General features: G+C 43.0%; 1 protein-coding gene across 5 annotated transcripts in view; it reads left to right on the forward strand.

Annotated features, from left to right (window-relative positions):
• Window positions 1–924: 924 nt before the first annotated feature.
• Window positions 925–19,878, forward strand: part of ATL2 (atlastin GTPase 2) — a 42,858-nt gene continuing 23,904 nt past the window's right edge. For 2 of the 5 annotated variants that reach the window (XM_030490741.1, XM_030490744.1), the window contains exons 1-2: window positions 925–1,084; window positions 17,508–17,785. In XM_030490741.1, coding sequence (XP_030346601.1) covers window positions 1,024–1,084; window positions 17,508–17,785 — 339 coding nt within the window. In that variant the 5' untranslated portion in view covers window positions 925–1,023. The remainder of the gene's footprint in view (window positions 1,085–17,507; window positions 17,786–19,878) is intronic. The other 3 variants (XM_030490743.1, XM_030490742.1, XM_030490745.1) reach the window with 2 other exon arrangements.

The following is a 19,878-nucleotide window of genomic DNA, read 5'->3' on the forward strand; positions in this document are numbered from 1 at the left end:
CTCAAGACTTTCAGGCAAATGGTTTCTACAGAAAGCATTACCACAGTGAGGTGAAGTTTTGCAAAGCTGTTGCTTGCTTCACGTGCTGATTTATCAGCCAAATGTGTTGTTGGAACAAGGGACAAGGTCACACCGATCAATTTGATTGTGAAGGTTTTCATAACCTTTAGCAACATGAAACCTCACAGACCTAAAACCTTTATGCAGTAAAGGCATAAATGCAGTAAAGGCATAAATGCAGTTAGCTTTAATAGTTGGCCTTCTAAACGTATGCGGTAAGGTCAGTTTGGGTTAGAGGAACAAGGCTCTTACAAAACCCAGAAACAATCAGGAATGTTTGGTCCCTTGGGAACTTATGTGGCTTGTTCTGATTCAGAGCTGTCCTCTTGTGTGTTTCCAGCCCAAATGCAGCAGCAGAAGCAGCAAGAGCGAGGATCTGGTGTTCCTGCCAGAAGCGCAGAGCGCTTGGGACATTTTCCTGGCTGTCCCCATGGACACGTCCTCTGGCCCAACAGAGGTGGGAAAGGGCATCCCTGAGGGGACTCTCACCCTGAGGCGTTTTGTGCAGCCATGTGCATGCCATTTCCATCCCTATCACCCTGCTGCGCCTAAAGTCCCTCACTCAACTGCCACGTCGTTCTGAGGTGGGGAGCAGGGCCATGAAGGCGAGCACCCCTCCCCTCGGGGGCTGGCCCGGGCAGCAGGGCCCGTCTGGTGGCGGTGAGGGCGGTATGTTTTGCGTCTCTACCACAGAGGACGCTTCGACCCACAGCGTGTGGGACTTCGCCTCTTCCCTCCCTTCCCCGCTGCCCGGCGGTCAGGAGCCGCGCAGCACCGCAACAGTGACAGGGAAAGCGAATGGGGAGCCCTGAGCGGGGCTGTGAGGGCGCATGCCCCGCCCCTCCCTGGGCGGGCAGCCGGCGGCGCTAGGGCCCGCCCCTGACCGCGCCACCGCCGCCGGGCGATAAAGGTCTCTCGGCGGAGCTCTGACGTCACAGCGAGTTAATTTTAAACCCGGACAAGATGGCGGAAAGGGACGCGGCGCGGCGCGCGGGCCCGGCCCGCCAACGGCCCGCACCGGCAGGTAACGCGTCCCCCGTTCCCCCCCGGGCTGGCGGCGGGGCTGCCCGCGGGAGGCGTGGAGCTGCGCCGCGGGCCCTGCCGGCGGGCGGCGCCGGGGGAGGCCCCGGGGTCTTCCCCCCCCCCCCCAACCCCCCCCTCCTCAAAATGGCGGGGGCGGCCGCCAGCCCCCACGTCTGGCTGTGGAGGGGCGGCGGGGGAAGCCGGCGCGGCGGCTCCCGGTGCGGGGTGACCCCGCTCTGCCTGCGCCGCCAGGGCCTCCCGCTGTGCGCACGGCGGCCCGTGCCGGAGCGCGGCCCGGCCGGCGGTGACCTTATTCCCCGCTGCGGCGTGGCCCGCCAGCCCGTGTGTACATGATGTGAGGAGCGCGGGGTGCGGGCCCGAAAGCGGCCGAGGTGCGCGGGGCACTGGGCTGGCACTACCGGGGCCGGAGCGAGGCAGCCGGGAGGGCTCCGGAGCCGCGACCCCCTGCGAAGGGAGCAGCAGCGGGCAGCTCGGAGAAGGAGGTGGCTGATCCGTGTTGGCCCGTCCCCCGTGTGGACTCGGTGCGCTCTGTCAGTGCCGTTCTTGTAATACATCCTCCGGTGGTGACGGGACGTGTCTCTGGCTTGGTGTTTAGTCTCGGGTGTGCTGGAGTCTGCGCAGTATTTATTTTTTATTATTATTACGCTTATTTTTCCAAGAATAGCTTAAAATCTGAGAGCTTGTAACCCTTCCTCTGCCATACTCTGCTTGAGGACTGTGACTTTTAGGGACTGTAGTGACTTGAAAGCTAAGTTGAATCGTGTGAGGTTCTTAGCACTGCGCTAGAACACTGAACTATTTTAGCATCTTTGTTGTATAACTCTCAGTTTGGAAGCAGGATGATTGGACTGGGCATGATTAAACAAAATCTAACAGATGCCATGAGCCACTACTGGTTTCAATTGCTTCATCTGTAAGCCAGCTAAAGACTGGGAAATCTATAACGCTTATAGCATGATGCTATAAACTGTCAGGTGTGGAGTGGCAACTCTACTGACTTTTTTTTATAGGCAGGAAAAGGCAGCACTTCTGAGCATGTGGAAATGTTTGATTGTGCTTGGCAGTTTTGTGATTTTAATAATTTAAGAGTCCAGAGATTGACATCGAGGACATGATGTACTGCTTTACTGCTTGGATACCGGTTTCTCGCCTCCGAACCCAGCACTGCTGAATTTTCTTTGATGGTTCTCTGTATTTTCACCACTATGTACTTCAGTCATCTCAAAGCATTAGATGATTGCATAACTTTCTCAGGGTCATAAAAGCACCAGCACACCAGTAATAAATGACCTTTAAGGTAGCTGTGTCATCATTAGTGGTGGAAACATGTGCATGTCACTTAAGTTACTTGCGTACTAAAGGCATGGAACAACCGATTTGATAGGGTTTGCGTGTACAGCTATAGATGATCTGTGCCTGCTTGCAGAAGAGCTTTCTGTACAACAAAATAAAGCAGAGTGATGTACTGGAATAGTTATACAAAATGTAACGGGAGGGGCCTATATCTCCTCCTGTACCATTACTAAGTGTTGCTTAACAGCTGTTATGTTCTAGCTTTTCCTAAAGTTGCTATTGGTGTTACAGTTCCTCCTCAAATAATAGCAATAGCTCTGTGGCGTTTCAACTAAAATTCTTTCGAAAGCAGGGAGTGGGATTGAGGAAGGCTGTGTTCTTTCCTTTTCATCTTCTGCCTGCAATTTAAAGACACTTCTGAAATAGTTCTAGCGCAGAACAGTTTTACTTCAACTATCATAACAGCATTTCTTTAAATATTAGTCTCTCCTAGTTTAGATGGCCAAGTAGCTCTTGTTCATGTTGGGTGGACAGGAGTGCTTGAGCCAGGTCTTGAGGAGTGCTGATACTTTTCAGGCACCTAATGCTAACTGCAGTGCCTGTGTTTTGGTTAAATATCAGTGATTAACGTTTGCTTACTGACTATCCTATAACGTACCACTGACTGGAGTGAGATACTGTGGTAGATGAGGAATTGTTTTCCCTTGTCCTAATAAGAATAAGGACACTATCTCAAGCTGGCTAGACTGGATAAGAGCAGGTCTGTTGGAGAGGAGGAGGGCTGGGGATTTTCCTCTGGTGTAATAGAGCACTTATCTCCTGATGGTGATATTGCATCCCCTCTGACTTTGAGTTTTGCCCAACTGTAAAAACAGATGTAATAAGCAGATGGAAATGCATGTAAATTAAATTCTGTGTTGTTCATGTTTTGCAGTGTTGTTAGTCTCCAGCACAAGCTGCATCGCAGGTTTCACTTCAACACTATGATGAAACTAGTTTTAACTTTGTTGTCAGTAGGCTGTTGTACATCTTAGCACAGTCTGTAGAAGTTTCTAACCGTTCCAAGTACATTCACGAGGAAAACTGCCAAGTTTCACTTCACCTTATGTAGAAAAGTTAGACCTGAAGTTGCTTTTGTTACTTCACTGCAGTCATGAACAGGCCCTGTCCTTGGGATGATTTTTGATACCCTGGCATGGCAGTTTTTGAATGGGATGTTTTGAACTTTAAAATCAGGCTAAATTGTTTCCCTGTCTTCACTGTCGCTGCAAGCTGCGCTTACAGTGTGCTCTGCAAACTGCCACTTTGAGTGCATTTTTCCAACTTTTTGCTGAATCCTGCATTAACTTCTCAAACCTAATACACTAATCATTAGTATTTTAAGGTTTTGTCTTTAATGGCAACTGTCTAAGGTGAACAAGGCACAAAAATATTTTCTAAGCTTCTGCATAGGCAGGGCTGCTGTATCGTCATTTGTAAACAACTAAAAGCTTTCACAAGTACTCACATATGTTGGTCCTTAAGACTTTACTGAGGAATGACTGGGTCTCTTTCTCAAAACATTTTCAGCAACCTGGATTTCTTGGGATGTCCTCAAGGAACGATGGAAGTAGCTTTCCTTTATTTTGGAATACTGTCTCATCCTTTAGGTGATTTTGAGGTCCCAGTGCTCTGTAGGGAGTTGATGTACATGAATGCATTTGTGGGGTTGGGGTTTGTATCTGAAACACCAGAACAAACAGATGAGCAAGACTGAAATATATCTGAAAACATCACTCAGATTGTCTGATATTTCAGTTAGCTGCAAAGAAATGACTGATATGAAATGAGTGATGTCTGTTAGGTCAAGGATTATAATCGAGTGACTTCTAGCAGTAAATGAATACATAATAGGGACTAGTGTTCTGCGAGCATTGGTAGCCAACTTGTCTGACCTTTAATTTCTGTTTATTTCTGAAATAAATTAACAAATTTTCTGTAGTGTTCATTTCCAGGAAAGCAAGATTTTATGTGCTTGCTAACCATGCTTTTTGAATGCATGCAATATGAGGAACTCTGAAGGCATTTAAATTTTGGAAGTTGATCATCTGCCCACTTAAAAACCCTGGAATGAAATCTGAGGAATTGGAAGATTTGTTTTTCCTCCCCCACTGTTAATTCTTACTTGACTGAATGCATCTCCTAAGACTTGAAGGTAACATCCATTGTATTCTGTAGCTCTACAAATGAGTTACTGGGAGATGATCTAAGGTATAAATTAATGCTAGGCAAGTAACTACCTGTTGGTGTTTAACTGGAATTCCTGCTCTGCAGCAAATCAAGGAGCTTACCCTCCCCCTTTGTGCTTGGGAGGGAGTGTACCAATGCCATTATAGTGCCATAGCTGGTAAATTCGCTTAATGAATTACTTCCATAGCGGGTTGTTCATGTGCTTACATATCCTAGAGCTATCTAGTTAGTTTGCCTGGAGTTCTATCACTGAGAATTCTGGCTGCTCCATAGGGATGTTACTCCTTGAAGTAACAAGACTAGTGTGTATCTTGTTCTAGTGTGAGAATAGTAGATCCTTGTGCTCAGTGTGATCTGTGAAGCTAAACAAGTGTCTTTTCCCTTTCCCATTAAGTAAACAGAAAAAATAGGTATACTGAATTTATAATGGTTAGTGGCTGGCTCCGCTTTAAGGTTGGAGAAATTGAAAGCAGAATTTTGACGCCGAAGATGGCATTACTGAGCCATATGGCATCCAGGGCAGTCTGACAAAAGTTACCTGGGTGAACACAGGTAATCTGGGTATTGGAATTCCTGTTTGATGCCAACGTGATGAACTCATGAGCAGGGCTAATAGGAAATCAAATATAATGTGAAAGAGATGTCCATTTGGGTCTTTGCAGAAATGATTTATGAAGGACCAGCTTTTTTAAAAAGAATTGCCTAGCTCTTCCCAGAGGAATAGACGAGAACTGTCAGAGCTGTAAGACTGAACAAAGTGCTTTTTGGGAAGGGACTCAGCTTACAGCTCGGTTACTGGGCCTCTATTTGTGGCTTGTGTATGGTATGAGGGATATTCTGATGTGCTTTTGCTAGAAGGGGAGATGTCTGATCTAATCTTTTTTTCCTTGTTCTAGATGTATTTCAACTTTATTTTTCAGTGCAGACAGTGAGCAAATGACTGATTGTATTTTCAGCCCTGCATACCCGTGATTTTGCGTGGCAAGGTGGGGTTTGTGTGCTGCTGCAAGTCTTGGCAGGTTTCTCTTAAAAGACTGGAATAGAAGCCAAATCCTGGGAGGTGGTGGAGGTGAAAGCTTGAGCTAGTAAGATCTTGTACAGATTACAGACATGGAGTGTAGAATGTAATTTCTAGTAAATTGATATTCGAGAGTAGAATTTAATTTGCTCTTATGTAGTTGTTGCTCAAGAGAGATCAGAATCGGGTTCCAGTCTGTAGTTAGTGTCAAATCACAGTATGTTTTTTTCCCCCCTCACCTTAGAGATAGTCACGTTGAATTTTGAAGATCTTATTGGTCTCAGATTAATACTTGAAGTGTCTTTTGAGAATCATTATACAATGTGTTGTATAAAGATTCCAGGACAACAAGGTTTGTTGGTTTGGTTTTTGTTTTTTTAAATTACAAAAACCTGTTGGAGAACATGTGTCAGCTGCTTGTACTGATGTGTTAGGACTGCTTCTTGTATGTTGTGCGTCCTTGGAAAAGTTGTTCTCGCCTCTTATCTTCTCTAACAGGGTGGTACTGCTGAGTGGAAGAATAAGTGTAGTTATTTTAAGTGTCTCTGTAAGCATAATCCTATGATACTACTACTTGCAAACTTGCATGTTGTGTCATATTCCTCTTTCCTCCTCAACCCCTTCTGTGTTTTCAGCTCCTTGGGTAAATGTAATAAAGGGTCTTCTGGCATTTTCATGTGGCTCTTCATTTATCTTGGTCTGTACAGCGTGATCTACTTGGGGAACCATAAACAACTGGGAAATGAAAGGTACCATCTGTCAATCCTGTGCCTAATGTGGAAATCATCACAGTACTGATTTCAGGGGAGGAAACTCGAAGTGTCTGAACTGCTAAGCATCGAGGCAGAAGCTTAGCTTCCTTTGATGTATTGCTTAGACATAGAGTAGTAGTGAAAATGACTGCTGTAGAAAATTGGGTTAAGATTCTTGATATAAACAAATCACTTTCTTAAAACAAGAAGTCACCTTGTTTTTAAGAGAAAGAATTTCTTAAATGTTTTGTAATTCTGAACTAATACTGAGGAATTGTTCTTGTTAACAACAGCAGTGTGATTCTAAACATGGCCTTAAAAGCTGCCCTCAAGGCAGTTATCACTTATCTTCCAAGCAACAAAGTCTTAAGCTTGTCATGGGGATAAGGGAAGGAATGCAGTATGAAATACTTAAAAGGAAATCTTTCTGAATGCTAGTATGTCAGACTTCTTGGTACAGAGATTGTTTGGAAGAGTGCAGTTAGTAATGCTTTCAGGGGTTGGGGCCCAGAACTGGGGTATTTTCGAGAGCTAATAGTACTGTAGAAATAGGTAGCTACTGAAAACTTATCACGTGTTATGCTCTGAGATTTAAAAGGTAAAATATCTTTAAAAATATAATAATGGTGATAGGGGGCATTAAGAAATGCAGCTTCTGCTTTTCAGCTTAATTTTTTCAATGGAAAACTAACATGCTATCCACATTAAGATAGCAGATGTGATTAAATACTTGTGGAACCTTCAGAAGCTACTAGGAATTCTGCTTCTTTGAGAAGACCCTTAAAATGCAATCTGGTGCTTTTAAAGAGGTTGGAAGTTGGCTTGTGATAGACTGAATGTTATTCTTAGAGTCTCAGTTTAAGTACTTGGCGTTGCAGGCATATCACTGTTTCATTAATCAAATATCAAACTGAGCTGTTCTGTAGTCTAAACTGTTGTTCACTTATTTCTGTAGTGCATTAGAACTGACTAGATTAAGTTTTTGGGAGCTTTAAAGAGCAGCACATTATCTCTGTTTGGGTTCATCTTCGAAAACCTAGACTTATTTTCCCAGTGTTTGACCTCTATACACTGTTACAAAAGATTTCATGGATCCACAGAATGGAGACAATATGATTTACAAAGACTAAACTGTTGGTTGGAGGGGAGCGTTAAACATATATCTTCAGACAGTTGTATTTCCCTCTTTGTTCTACACCCAAGTGAAAGACGGATATTAACCCATTTATAGTCTCAACACGTGATATGGTGTGCTGTCCTGTAGACAAGCAGTTAGATTGGCTAGATGTGTTCAGACTAGTCTGAGATGTAAAGAGAAGTAGTAACCAGCTCCCCTTCTGTGTTTCCTCCTTTCAGGAGGACAGTCTGTTTTGCCTTACCTCTGGGGTTACTCTCTGTTTTTGGCCCTCGTTACTATACTCATCACTAGGCTTAACTGGCCAGCAGCCATTAGTGTACACATAACAGCATTTGCTGTCCCAGAAAAAGGCTGTTTTAAACCCTAAAGTGCTACTGTTGTTAAGACTCTTGTTTTGCAGCAGTGGCTGAGGTTTCTGTGGTAACCAGTGTTGTGAATGATGTTAAAGAAGCTTAGGTAAGTCTTAAGCCCCTTGAACTGATGTGAAGGTGCGTGTTGCATGGAACTGAGCTGCTAAAGTGTAAGTAAGTGTTTTACAGCATCCTTGTGACAATTTAACTGGTGATTTTTGAACTCAAAATTCTACTGAAGAGTAGATTAGAAGAGACAGCTCTTGGCAGTTACAGTATATTCAGTAGGAACGTTCAACGAAATACTCCTTTAGTGCAGGAAGGACTATGCCAAGCTCAAGGTCTTCCCACCAGCTACACATTCTAGGCTGTTATTGACAAAACTGAAACTAGTGCTAACCTCTATTTGGAAAGGAAGGAAACTTTGCTGTTAAGTGAAGGTTAACAAATGTGTTGGCTAGCCTAGCCTAAACCTGGACTCTTTCAGATCTAGACAAATCCTTGGCAACACACAGTCAGATCCAGTTACAGCCCAGTTGTCCACCCATCTTTGCAGTGTTATCACATGTCACTAAGTCAGTCTCTGCAGGAACATGCTTCTTAACTGTACTTGTGAGTTCTGAGAGTCTGGAGAAGTTTTCCACCTTAACTGGGCTGTAGTTGCAAAGCTGAACTTGTATTCTGGCACTAGCACCCAGTCAAGCAGCTTGTGCCTCCTCCTTAATTGTGCTGGTGCAGCTGTTTCAGAGGCTGTAAAGTGCACAGCGCATCACCTTGTGTTTGTTCAAGATAAGTTGGTGCCTGGACCTAGAACAGTGGTGCCAACACAGAGGGCACCAGTCGTTTTCAACAGTACAGCTGAGCTGACCCTATGCCCCACATGTGAAGCTGCGTAGCTCTGGTTTTTGTCTTCAGCTCTAGTGCTTATTGGACTGTTACTGAGGTGATACAGTTTGTAGAAAACTGTTCATATTGGATTGCTATTTCTGCTGGTTTGGTTTGCTTAGCTGACTTTCAGCAGCGTTGGATATGTGGTAAAATTAGCAGGAAAGGCAGGGTGGTACTGCGTGGTACTGGAAATGGGAAAGAGTGGGAGAGCTCTTGTGTAAGTGGGCGGCTAAGACTCTGCTTTACTGGTGAAACAGACTTGGAGAGGCAACAGGGGAGAGAGGAGGAGGCAGTTACCTGCACTGTCCTGTTGGCAGAATAAATGTACTTTGAGATGTTGCCTTAGCAGGTGACTTTTGTGCAGCAACACCAAAAATGTCTGGTAGAGACTTGGGAGTTGTGGGGAGTAGGTGTGGGGCTCTGAAGTATATGGACATGAGTTAGGTGCTGTATGGATTATTGTGGGTGATATGACAGCCCAGGCCTCTTTCTCTATGTTCCTAGCAGCAGGAACTGTGATGAAAGCTGCTTCTGTTGTAGCTGTGTGAAAAAAATCTCTTCTTCCATTGGAGATAAAGTGAACACATACATCATGTGATTTCCCTCACCTCAATTCTCCCTAAATTTGACTTGGCGGGGCCTTTTTCCTGTCTAGATTCACGTTGTTGATCTGGGCGTTACTTGTGTTGGTTCAGGTTGTGTTTCCCTTGGTCGTACTTCCCTTTCATCTGTGGGTGTGTTAGTGACACTACCGAGTGAAGAATGGTTGAGAAGGGAGAGGGAGGAGGAATTGAAATACTCCATGAAGGTGTCTGAAGGTAGTTACTCTTTCAGTTTTGCTAGCTATGTGATCTAGAGAAGGCAGTTTCTTAAAGTAAACGCAGTCTCTCCCTGTACTGCTCTTTATTCTTTGAAATGAATTGTAGGACTTATTATTAAAACAGAATTGTAGGGTTTGGTGCTGGAAAAGCTGGATGGGAGGCCCTCTTAGCTGCAGGAACTTAAGAGAGGTGGAAAGCTGAGTGTAAATGGGAGGTTGGGCTAAAAGATCATTTTGCTTAGAAGCTTCAGACTGTTGGAAGCATGATTTGATCAAAAAGGAAAATTAAAGCCTCTTTGGCTTGCTCTGTTTCCTTATACCTGTTGGCGTTCCTGACTGACAGCCTGTTTATCCTGGAAACGAGTATGAAAACTGGCCCTTCGGCATACCTCCTTGTACGGCAAAAGTACTTGCTTTACTTGCTGCTGAGCTCCTCTGTGGCCATGGTACAGATGCAGATGCGTGACTAAACCTATTCTGGCTGCAAATGTAAAGATCAAATACAGGGTAATTGCAGTTGGCATCTCCTGCCATATTCTTTCCTCCTTATCCTTCTTACTCAAAATATTGGTTTGGGTTAGCTGGCTGTTGTTTAATTATCAGCTGCTGACATGAGGAACACATACAAGGTACAAAAAATATGGTTGTGAGCTAGACCAATTAGAAAATACTGACTGAATCCTTTTGGGTGAGCAGCAACCTTAAATACAGTCACTCTGAAATACAAGCAGAAGTCTGCCTAGTTTAAATCTGTGTGGCCTGCAGTGGTCACAAAAAGCTTTCACTTGCCGTTTCCAGAGTCTGTGGTGAACTAAGGCATTGTCAGATCCAGTGTGTTCTCATTCCCATCCTCAAGAAATTGGGGGGATGGGTAAGAAAGGGGAGAAAAGGTGAGGAAGAGGCCTTTTAGTGATTTCATCTGCCTTAGCCTTAGCATTCTAAAGCAGCATTCTTTGAGGGGGCTAGAAAAGTACTGGTAAACCTTCCTGTGGGTAGAGATCCTGTTAGGTCCTTCAGTGAGTGTGCTAATAATAGCAGTGAGTTTTAGGCAGAGTGGAAGGATGAGAAGCATGCTTTGTGGCTGTCCTTACCCTTCAAGTTTTTCCTTGTAGCTATGAAGAAACATCCTTGTTACTAAGTTCGTGATGTGCTTTCAGAATCCTTTTTATATATATAAAAATATATATTTGTATATATAAATAGCAATCCTTATATAATTTTTTTTTGTCGTCGCTTACTAGGTTGTGTCAGGGTTTCTGCTACTTCTCTCTTAATCTGTGCTTACTGGTATTCTCTTGTATGCATTTGCTGAAAATAGCTGAATTTGAGGGTTGACTTCTTTGCTGCACCTCTGTTTTTATACTGAAGTCTCCCTCTAGCTTTTCTGTCCCTTTCAATGGAGAATGCAAAATATTTTGCACAGGGGAGAGCTGTGTGCTCCTGCATGCTGCAGACCATTCAACAGAGAAGCAATTTAAAGCACTTAGGAGTTGACAGGCCCATTGTTTGATTACTTATGACGCTTCATAGGTATCTAGGTCATCAGAGTATCTTCTTTTTCCCCTTCCCTGACAGAATTGTAGCTTTGGGTACTTTTTGCTTCTGCTCACAGTTTATATAACAGTTCTAGATCTGTCCCTTAGCATCCTATTGCCCTGAAGGAACAGAGAGAGTTAAATGTGTCTTCTCTACTCCTCTGTCAGTCTTATTGGATATCCAAACAAGTCTTTGGAACTTAGCTCATCAGTCCTATTTATAGTCAAAATATTCAAAACAATTATTTCTGGCCTTAAAATGAGCTACTTGGCAGCATTTGCTGGTCAGCAATAGGAAAGCAGTGGTGCATTAAGGTCTGTGGTAGCCCCATAGCTTTAATGTAGATCTTGCTGAGTTTATTGCATGGAGTAGGACTGCTGGAGAAAGGGGAGGACAATTTTGTGACTTAAATCTAGTGATTTTTTTTCTTTTTCCACTAGATGTGCCAGATCTTTTACCTTGCCAAATAAGGTTTGAAGGTTAACCTATTTTTTTTTCCCTACACTCTGGAACTCAGTTCACACATGCCTACACTTTCCTCAGTTCACTACACCAAAACAAGAAACATTTAAGCATTTTGTCTCCTTTCTCTCAAAGCAAAATTTCCTAGGTGAAGCTCTGATAGAATGCATCACATTTGAATGTAGTGCAGCAGTTTCCTCATGCTTACTTATTTTAAGCTTTTGATTCAAGCTGTGAACTCCCTCAGGCCATGGATGTAGAACAGGGTTTCAAGCCAGATGGTTTGAGGTTAGTGTAGCCCACTTCAGCTTGCTTTACCATTCAGGTATGTGGGAGAACCTATCATGCATCCGAACTGAACTATGAGCGGGAGACTTGGATCGCTTTTGTATGGATGCAAACATGTGGTCTCTGTAGAGCACCAGGAAAAGGGATGCTGAGAGCTGAAGTATCTAGGGGTACTGGCAGTTTTGATTTAAAGTTGGACTTCTAGGGAAGTGCAGGTTTCTGTACCAAAATGTTAAGACTATCAGCTTGAAGATGTACAGAGCAAAGTCTCTGTCACTCTTGTGATAGAGCAAATAGAAGGAGTACTGATGAAAGCCATCTACATCAGTGAAAGTTACTCCTTTAGACTTTGTTCATAGTCCAAGTCTTTAGCCACTAAAAGAAAATGGGACTTAAATTTATTTAATGTGTGCCTCATCTGTGTACAGTTGTCTGTGTCCAACCCACTGTCCAGAAAAGCAATTGCTAGTTGTCATTCAGTGCTTGTTGATCGAAAATCTGTACTGTATCTAAAACCAACAGAGTTTAGCAATTAGCATGTGCTTTCATCATGAAAGAACGTGAATGATGTGTTAAAGAGCTCAAGTTGTATTTGGGTTGAAACTTAAAGGTAACTATCTTGGTACTTTATTTCAATTAATGTGCTTAAAGGGAGGAACTTGCATTTAAAGCAGTCTGTCTCTTATTTTCATAGCACGGGTGTTGAGCTGACTGTTCTTACACTGCAGGACAAATAGGTCATCAGCTGCTTGCTGTGTTCTTAGGGGAAGTGGGAATTAGCTTTTCATTTTCCTTCATACTTTAAGAAACGGGTTATTTAGTTGAGTTTGTTCAGTTGAAATACTCTGTACATACACAAGAAGCTACTGTTCTCAAAATCTGGCTTAGCATTTCAACAAATGGTGCTTGTTCTTGATACTTGGCTGATGAGTGTCAGTAGTAGTCCTGCTGTAGCAGTTGCTGAGTGTAGTGAAGAGCTTACAGGGAAACTGAGTGGTAGTATCTTCTCTTGGCTGTATTTGTTTCCATTCAAGTCTGTCTGCTTCTGTGTTTTGCTGTACAGTATTGTTTCTCTGGTGTCTCCCAGCCTGCTTAACCTGGGTTAGGAAGTGATTATGCACAGTTAGAACTGTGCATTAGCTCATGTGATCTAATTGAATGATTCAGTTTGGAAGAAGCCAAAGTGGAATAGGGAATGATTAGTGAACGGTCATAGTAACAGGCTTGAATGGATGGCAAATCCAGTTAATGATTATCTTGCATTAGCTCCAGCCAGAGTGCTGGATACGACTGTAGTCTGGAGTATGTCAATTCAGTAGTACAGAAGCTTCAAAGGTCAGATGAACGTTGTGGAAAAAGAAAAGTATAGTTGTGGCTTTCTGGGCCTGCAGCGCTGTGCTACAAGCTCTGCTGCCATATACTTCGTTGGGTGAGAGCTTTTCTGTTATGTACTAAAAGCCTGAGGTCCAGTCTTCTGTGCATGTGGGGATTTTCAACAGCATTGAGACTAACCCTGTGAGTTGGGTGAATCCACCAGCCTGGCTTTAGTACTCGGGCAGAAGGCAGCAGTTCCTGGCTGTTCTACATGCAGTGCAAGGAGCTGTCAACCATGCTTCTGAAACAACCACTCTCTGAGTGTGAGTGTATGGGGTGGATGTGCTGGGTCCATATGGAACTGGACTTCTCAAAGTGTTGAGATACTGTAAGAAAACAAACAATAAAAAAAAAGCCAAAACAACAAAAGTCTGTTGATTCGATTGCATCTGTAGCATTCCTGAATGTGTATCATGGAGACTATATAGGGAGGCTGCTATGAGCTTTGCAAGTCCAAACCTACTGTCCAGTTGGCTAGAAACACTCCAGTGTAGGGATAGTCATTCTGTGAATGCCACCTCTTCTAAAGTTAGCCCTCATCCATTCCTATTCTTGATTTGCTGGGACTGACTATTGCAAAAACCTAGAGCAGTTTGTGGTTCTTAGACTGGGCCTTAGGACATTCCACTTAAATGTTGCGTTTCAAATATGACCATGCTGGAGCAGGTGAGGACAGTAGGGAGTAGGGCTTCAGGTTCTGAATTTCACTAGTTCCTGGACTGACTTGACGTGACAATGCTATCAACATGCTTATTTTATGAGCTACTTACAGGACTTGTTACAATGCTCCTGCAGCTTTTGCAGAAAAGTGGACTGTGAAGTGGGATTTCTTGCCCTGACTGTTGTTTTGAGAGACTGCTCTGAAAGTAGTTCTTGGAAGTGGAATGTGATCCTTCTGTCCTGGATGCTGAAGCTTTCTAGAAGGGCTTCCAAAGAGCTCCAGCGCTGCCTGAGAGTGACTAGCCAGAGTAACAGGGTGAGCAGCCAGAAAGTAGTATAGAGGACCAAAAAGGTTGACATCTGCTTAGGAGCATGTGACAGGTTAGCATATGCTGATTATGCTGCTGGGATGAGCAGTAGCGCTTGTTGTACAGTTCATATACTTAACTTGTGCAATGTCTGTCCTGACAGTTGCTAAGTAGTTCAAATCTCTTGAAGGGAAAGGTGTTTTCTGCAAGTCAGGCATGAAGTTATCAAACCAGCTCTTCTGGATGGATCAGGTTTCCTTCACAGCTGTCAACATGGTAGTTCTCCACCCTCTGAAGTGGTTGATTCATGGCAATGATGGTCTTTTCTGTAGGTAGGTTGGGAGCTTTCAGATATATTATGCTGGCTAGTCAACAAAATACCCATAAAACCCCACAACAGACCATTCCAAACCAAACAAAAAGCCCAACTTGATGCTTTGGACTTATTTTTATTATTTCTGCTGGTAAGTGAAATCTAATAGGAATTGGCTAGGGACTAAGATGAATCTTCTCTCCTGTCTGAGCTAACTGACCTCCAGGGGTGCAGAATACTGTTAACAAGAGGTTGTGAGCTTTTAACAGACATATTGTGTGCAAGCTTTTGATAGTACTGTCTACTTGTGATAGGAGGAATCTACTTGTTTAGAAGTAACTACTTATAAAAGACCACTCGTTTGCTGGGGAAGCTTCTTGGCTTGAAGAAGCTTTGGGTGGCTATGGTCTGCACTGGCAAAGGGATGCTGCTGCAGCTTGCACTTCGAGATCTGCTAAGGTTCTGATGACTTCCAAGTAGGAAAAGATGGTTAATGTGAAGCTCCAGGTGAATGAAGAGTAGTTGCAGATGTATTTTCAGACTATTTTACAGTTCACCTTAGTTCACAAAACTGATACCTTACTGCAGCTGAAGTGTGCATTTAAATAAGAGGATATAAGGCTGTTTTAAGTAATCAAGTTAAACTCGTTGCCTGGGGAATATGTAGGAGCAGAGGCTTTGATACATTGGGTGACTATCTGTTTGCTAAAACACAGGTGTCTCTTCTTGGAGCTATAAAATCTTAAAGATTTTATCAATAGAATTATTCCCTTCGTGTTTCTAGGCTGTGACGCTGAAGGCTTTCTTTCTGACTGTCTAATCTTCGTACCTCACCTGGGCTATCCTCCCAAGTTTTGTGGCCTACCAAGGATGCTACCTATATGGGGCAAAACCTGTTTTGTAAACTCTTTCAGAAAAGAGGGCTTGTTTAATATCTGGGAATACAAAAGCTTTAGGCCAAAGGTGAGAGTTTTTCTTCTGAAGTGGTGACGAATATGGTGTCAATGTAGTTTGTTTAGTTTGGTGTCCTGTTGACAACTTTTCTTTTTAAAGTTGCTCCTTCCAGTTGTCAGCCTCTTGGTGCAATTGAATTTTTTGGCCTGCTTTGTCAACCAGTTTGACTTAGGGTGATGCTAGGGGCTATTTTGCACGTCCACTGGGATGATGTTGGAGGTCACTTCTAGCTGCTTATGGCTTAAGCATTCAAGTTTACTTCCTGTTCAAACCAAGTACTGCACTAGCTTAATAGATTCAAACTATATATATATATATTAAGATTTAGTGCCACTGGCCTATGAGGCAGCACAGATTCAATGCTTAGAAATGGAAACATCCTTTCTGATTTGCAGTGAAGGGAAATGTTGTCAGAACCAGCTAAAGAGACAGCCACTGGGAAAACTCCAGGGTCACCATGTTACGAGTTTTTCAGGTTCATGGTAATAACTCACATGGCTCATTACATCCACAAAACAGTGCATTGGAGCACTGTTCATAAGTCTTTTGCCGACGATGGTATCTAGGATGCAAAGTCTGGCAGGAATGACTTGGCAGGTCCTGTGGGTATTGGCAGGGCCTCTGCCATGAATAAATTAAGTAGTGGTATGTTCCGTGGTGCCTTATGAGACATCCTGCAAGAGAACACTGCTTCTGGGCTGCTTCCACAGGAAGCATGGGGCCATGTAACATACCTGTGTGCAATGCACCAGGTAACTGGAGATGGCTGCTGCTTTGTTTTCATTAAAGCAATGCATGGAAAAGCAAGCATGACTAGCAGTCTAACATACTTAGTCATACAGTGATGTTCCCAGATAAGAAACTGCTAGGCAGGTGCCTCAGTCAGATTTGTGCACGTGGGGTTCTGATTGAATATGGCAAAATGTAAATCTGGAGTTGGGGGCAGTTCTGCAAGCACTAAACAGCTTCCAGATGCTTGATAGGAAAAGTGGAATCATGCCAGTGGTAGAGTTTGTTTCTGCTGTGGGACCAACTTCAATGTTGTGGTATCTAAATAAGAGGAGACTTCATCTTGAACAGATCATTTTGTGTGGTTTTCTTTTAGACCTCTAACCTAGTAACTCCTGAATTCTGGAGGTCAGGAAAATAGGGTATTTCTACTATTGTGCTGTATGTCTGGAGGGCTGTGTTAGCTTAATTTATCATTCATTAGTAGCTTAAATCTCATTTGAGTTACGGTTCTTTCAGCTACTGGTTGATCCTGAAAGAGTATTGATTCTTAAATTGTGCATAAAGTTTTCTATTAACTCTTTTTGAAAGAGTTGGTACTTACTGAAATCTTGCTTAATAATGTGTCATAGGAAGAGTATGAAGCCGGAAAGTACTTAAATGTTCTTTATTTTTCTTGTGCCAGAAGTGTTAGGCCTTGCACATGCTCAGGAGTTTATCCTCTTGCAAGCAGTCAATAAGCACTCTGAAATCTGTGCTGTGCTGAGAATTGAAACAGGTATAATGTGTTGGAATTGGAGAGGAACTTAGTCATCTGCTGATATATGGAATTCTGGGATTACATACTAGATCAGTGGTCTTGCTTGTGCATGTTGGCAAGCAGAACTGGCAGAAAACATCTTTGTTATTTTTTTACCCTTACAATAGTATAAGAAGGGTATCTAAAAGTGGCCTTTTTTGGTCCTCTTTGGAGCTTATTTTAAACAAGTTATTTTTTTCCAGATAGCAGGACCTTGATTTTTAATGGAAGTTATACTAAAAAGGGGTTTTGATGCTGAAAACCAGTTTTTTTGTGATTTGTTGAAACATAGAGAATGCTGAAGATCTGAAACGTAGCCTATACTCAAAGCTGATGAAAACAGGCAGGGAACTGCTGTTTATCTCATGGGCATTCCCAAGAATGTCTCTCTTGCTGCTGGGAATGAAGGCCCAGCTTCAGGCTTCACTTCAAAGAAATGTCTAGTGCCCTAAGCTCTGACTTACTAATGTGTTGTAACCTGTCAATTTGCAGGTAAGCATTATGAGGAAGAAGAGGAGGATGCCCTACCCGACTCGGATGCCCTGCCAGACTCGGATGATGAGGTGGATTTGGATAAGCCGCGCCCCATACAGATTGTTCTTGCTCATGAAGATGACCATAACTTTGAATTAGATGAAGCAGCATTGGAAAAAATCTTGCTTCAGGAACACATCAAAGATCTTAACATAGTAGTTGTGTCTGTAGCAGGAGCTTTCCGCAAAGGAAAATCTTTTCTGCTGGACTTCATGCTTAGATACATGTATAACAGGGTGAGTAATTTGGATTCTCCCTGCAGGAGAAAAGTAGTTTGGTATTTTAGTCACTTACCTTTGTATTTGTTGACTTGAGCACAAATATAGCAAGTTAAATTTTTCTTACTTACTGGGGGGTGGGCAAGCCAGCTACTTTGTTCCTACTCTGTGAAGAAGTGTATTTAAGTGACAGTTTTTCAAGGTAATTTTTCCTGCAGTTATTAAGGGAACTTATTTGTGTCCTGATGTAAGTGGGCATGAGAAGAACTTGAATGAGGGAGCATTGTCGCCTTCTAATTGAGCTCTGGGGAAGGGTTCATCTAAGTTGGTGGCTTGGAGGAATCTTGCTTTGACCCGATTCCTCCTTTGCTAGCTTACATGCTGCAAAAAGAAAAGTTATCAGGTAGCTAGTGGAAGACTAAATCTGCTTAAATCTGAGGTATGGCAAAAGGGAGAAAGTCTCCTCTTTGCTGCTTGGAATGTGTCTCTGAACATAATCCAGGAATTTTTTAAATCCTTTTAAGTCATTGGTTAGTGAGTGCCTGATCCAAAATTTAATTTCTTCTTTTAGCTTGTAGCTTTTGGCTGGTGTTGTCTTGTGTCTATTATGCTTCAAACTCCTGGATATGGAGAAGGTGGGGTAGGGCCTCCTGTGAACTTACACATCTGTCTGCCACAGGTCATGGTGTGTTTCCTTTAACCTGCATCATGAATATTGACAGTTCAGTGTTTTGTTGCTTTTTGAAGCTCTTAAAAAAAAAAATCCCCAGAATTTATTCTTGTTTTGATCACTGTTCTTTGGAGTTGGAATTCATGGTAGCAGAAACTAACCCTGACTGCATCTATTTTACCTTTGCGCTAGCTGGCTTGAGGAGAATTCAAGATGAACCCTGCAGTTAGAGGAAATATGGGAATATTGCAAAGAAGCTGCTGGTAGTTAGCAAGTGAAGACTTCCTTTCTCTCACTCCCAGTAGTGCCTGCTATTGAATTCCTCTCACTAATTTGCCAAGAGCTCTCTAAGAAAGACACTGAGGATATGGTAGGAGGAATACAGAGTAGCAAGATGTTGCTCCCCATTTCTTAAGACTCTAACCTAGGGAGGATTAAATGTTTCATTGCTATCGCTGTTCAGTGCGTGGCCTTTTGTGTGTGTGTGTGTATGTGAACCCTCACTGGTGCCCTGTTCGTATTAAAACAGAAAAAACACCAAAACCCAAAACCCCACAAATGAACAACAAAATTGACCTCCCAAGAAGTATAGCAATTTGAGCTAGATGGTGGCTGGGTAGATGTAGTGCTAGTTCCTTGCAAAAATAGAAGGGGTGGGATTTAAGTAAATACTGTAACTTTCAGATTGTGAAATAAAACGAAAGTTCATAAAGCAAAATGGATTGGAACACTGTTTCAGCCTTGTACGATAACATGTCTGTCTGTTCCCTTTATTGTGCAGTCGCTTTTTTCAGTTTTCTATAGGTGTCCTTCAAAATGCCATGTTTCACTTAAACTGAAGATAAAGGCAGACTTAGTCATCTACTGTAACAACTGTCTCTTACCAAAAGCAGAGAGGTCTTGCTCTCCATGTGCTGCTGCTGGCTAGGCATTTGCATTCTGAAGCTGTAATGCTTGCAGGTCTTTAGCTGAGCTGATCCAACTTAATGGTGCATTAGAAGACACTGCACTTTGCTGAATTGTTCTCCTGCCAGCTCAGTGGCAGGAAACTGGCTTAGGGAAAGAGTTTGAAAAACATCAGAGCTGCTGCAAACTGGGAGTTGGGGATGAGAGAAGATAAGTGCAACTCCTCTTTTGAGCACTGCTGCATTGTAGCAAGTCAAATGGTATCCTCTCTGTTTATGGAAATTTCAGTACAGGAGGGGAGGCCTTGGTATAGTTTTATAGTACTCTAGTCTGACCACTCCGTCTTCAGACAGGCTTAATTACAGGTGTGTATTTTCTGTGAACTAAATATTAGATCCTGCACAAAATACTCAAGCAGCTGCATTCAGTTTGCACATTAATCAGGCAATTTTGGAATACCCCTGTGGATATTAAGACACGTGATAAAAAACTTGCCAAGATACTTCCTAATCCCATTTTCTTATCTTAAACCAAA

Source organism: Strigops habroptila, chromosome 6 (genome assembly GCF_004027225.2).
Source record: "Strigops habroptila isolate Jane chromosome 6, bStrHab1.2.pri, whole genome shotgun sequence".
Taxonomy (NCBI): Eukaryota; Metazoa; Chordata; class Aves; order Psittaciformes; family Psittacidae; genus Strigops; species Strigops habroptila.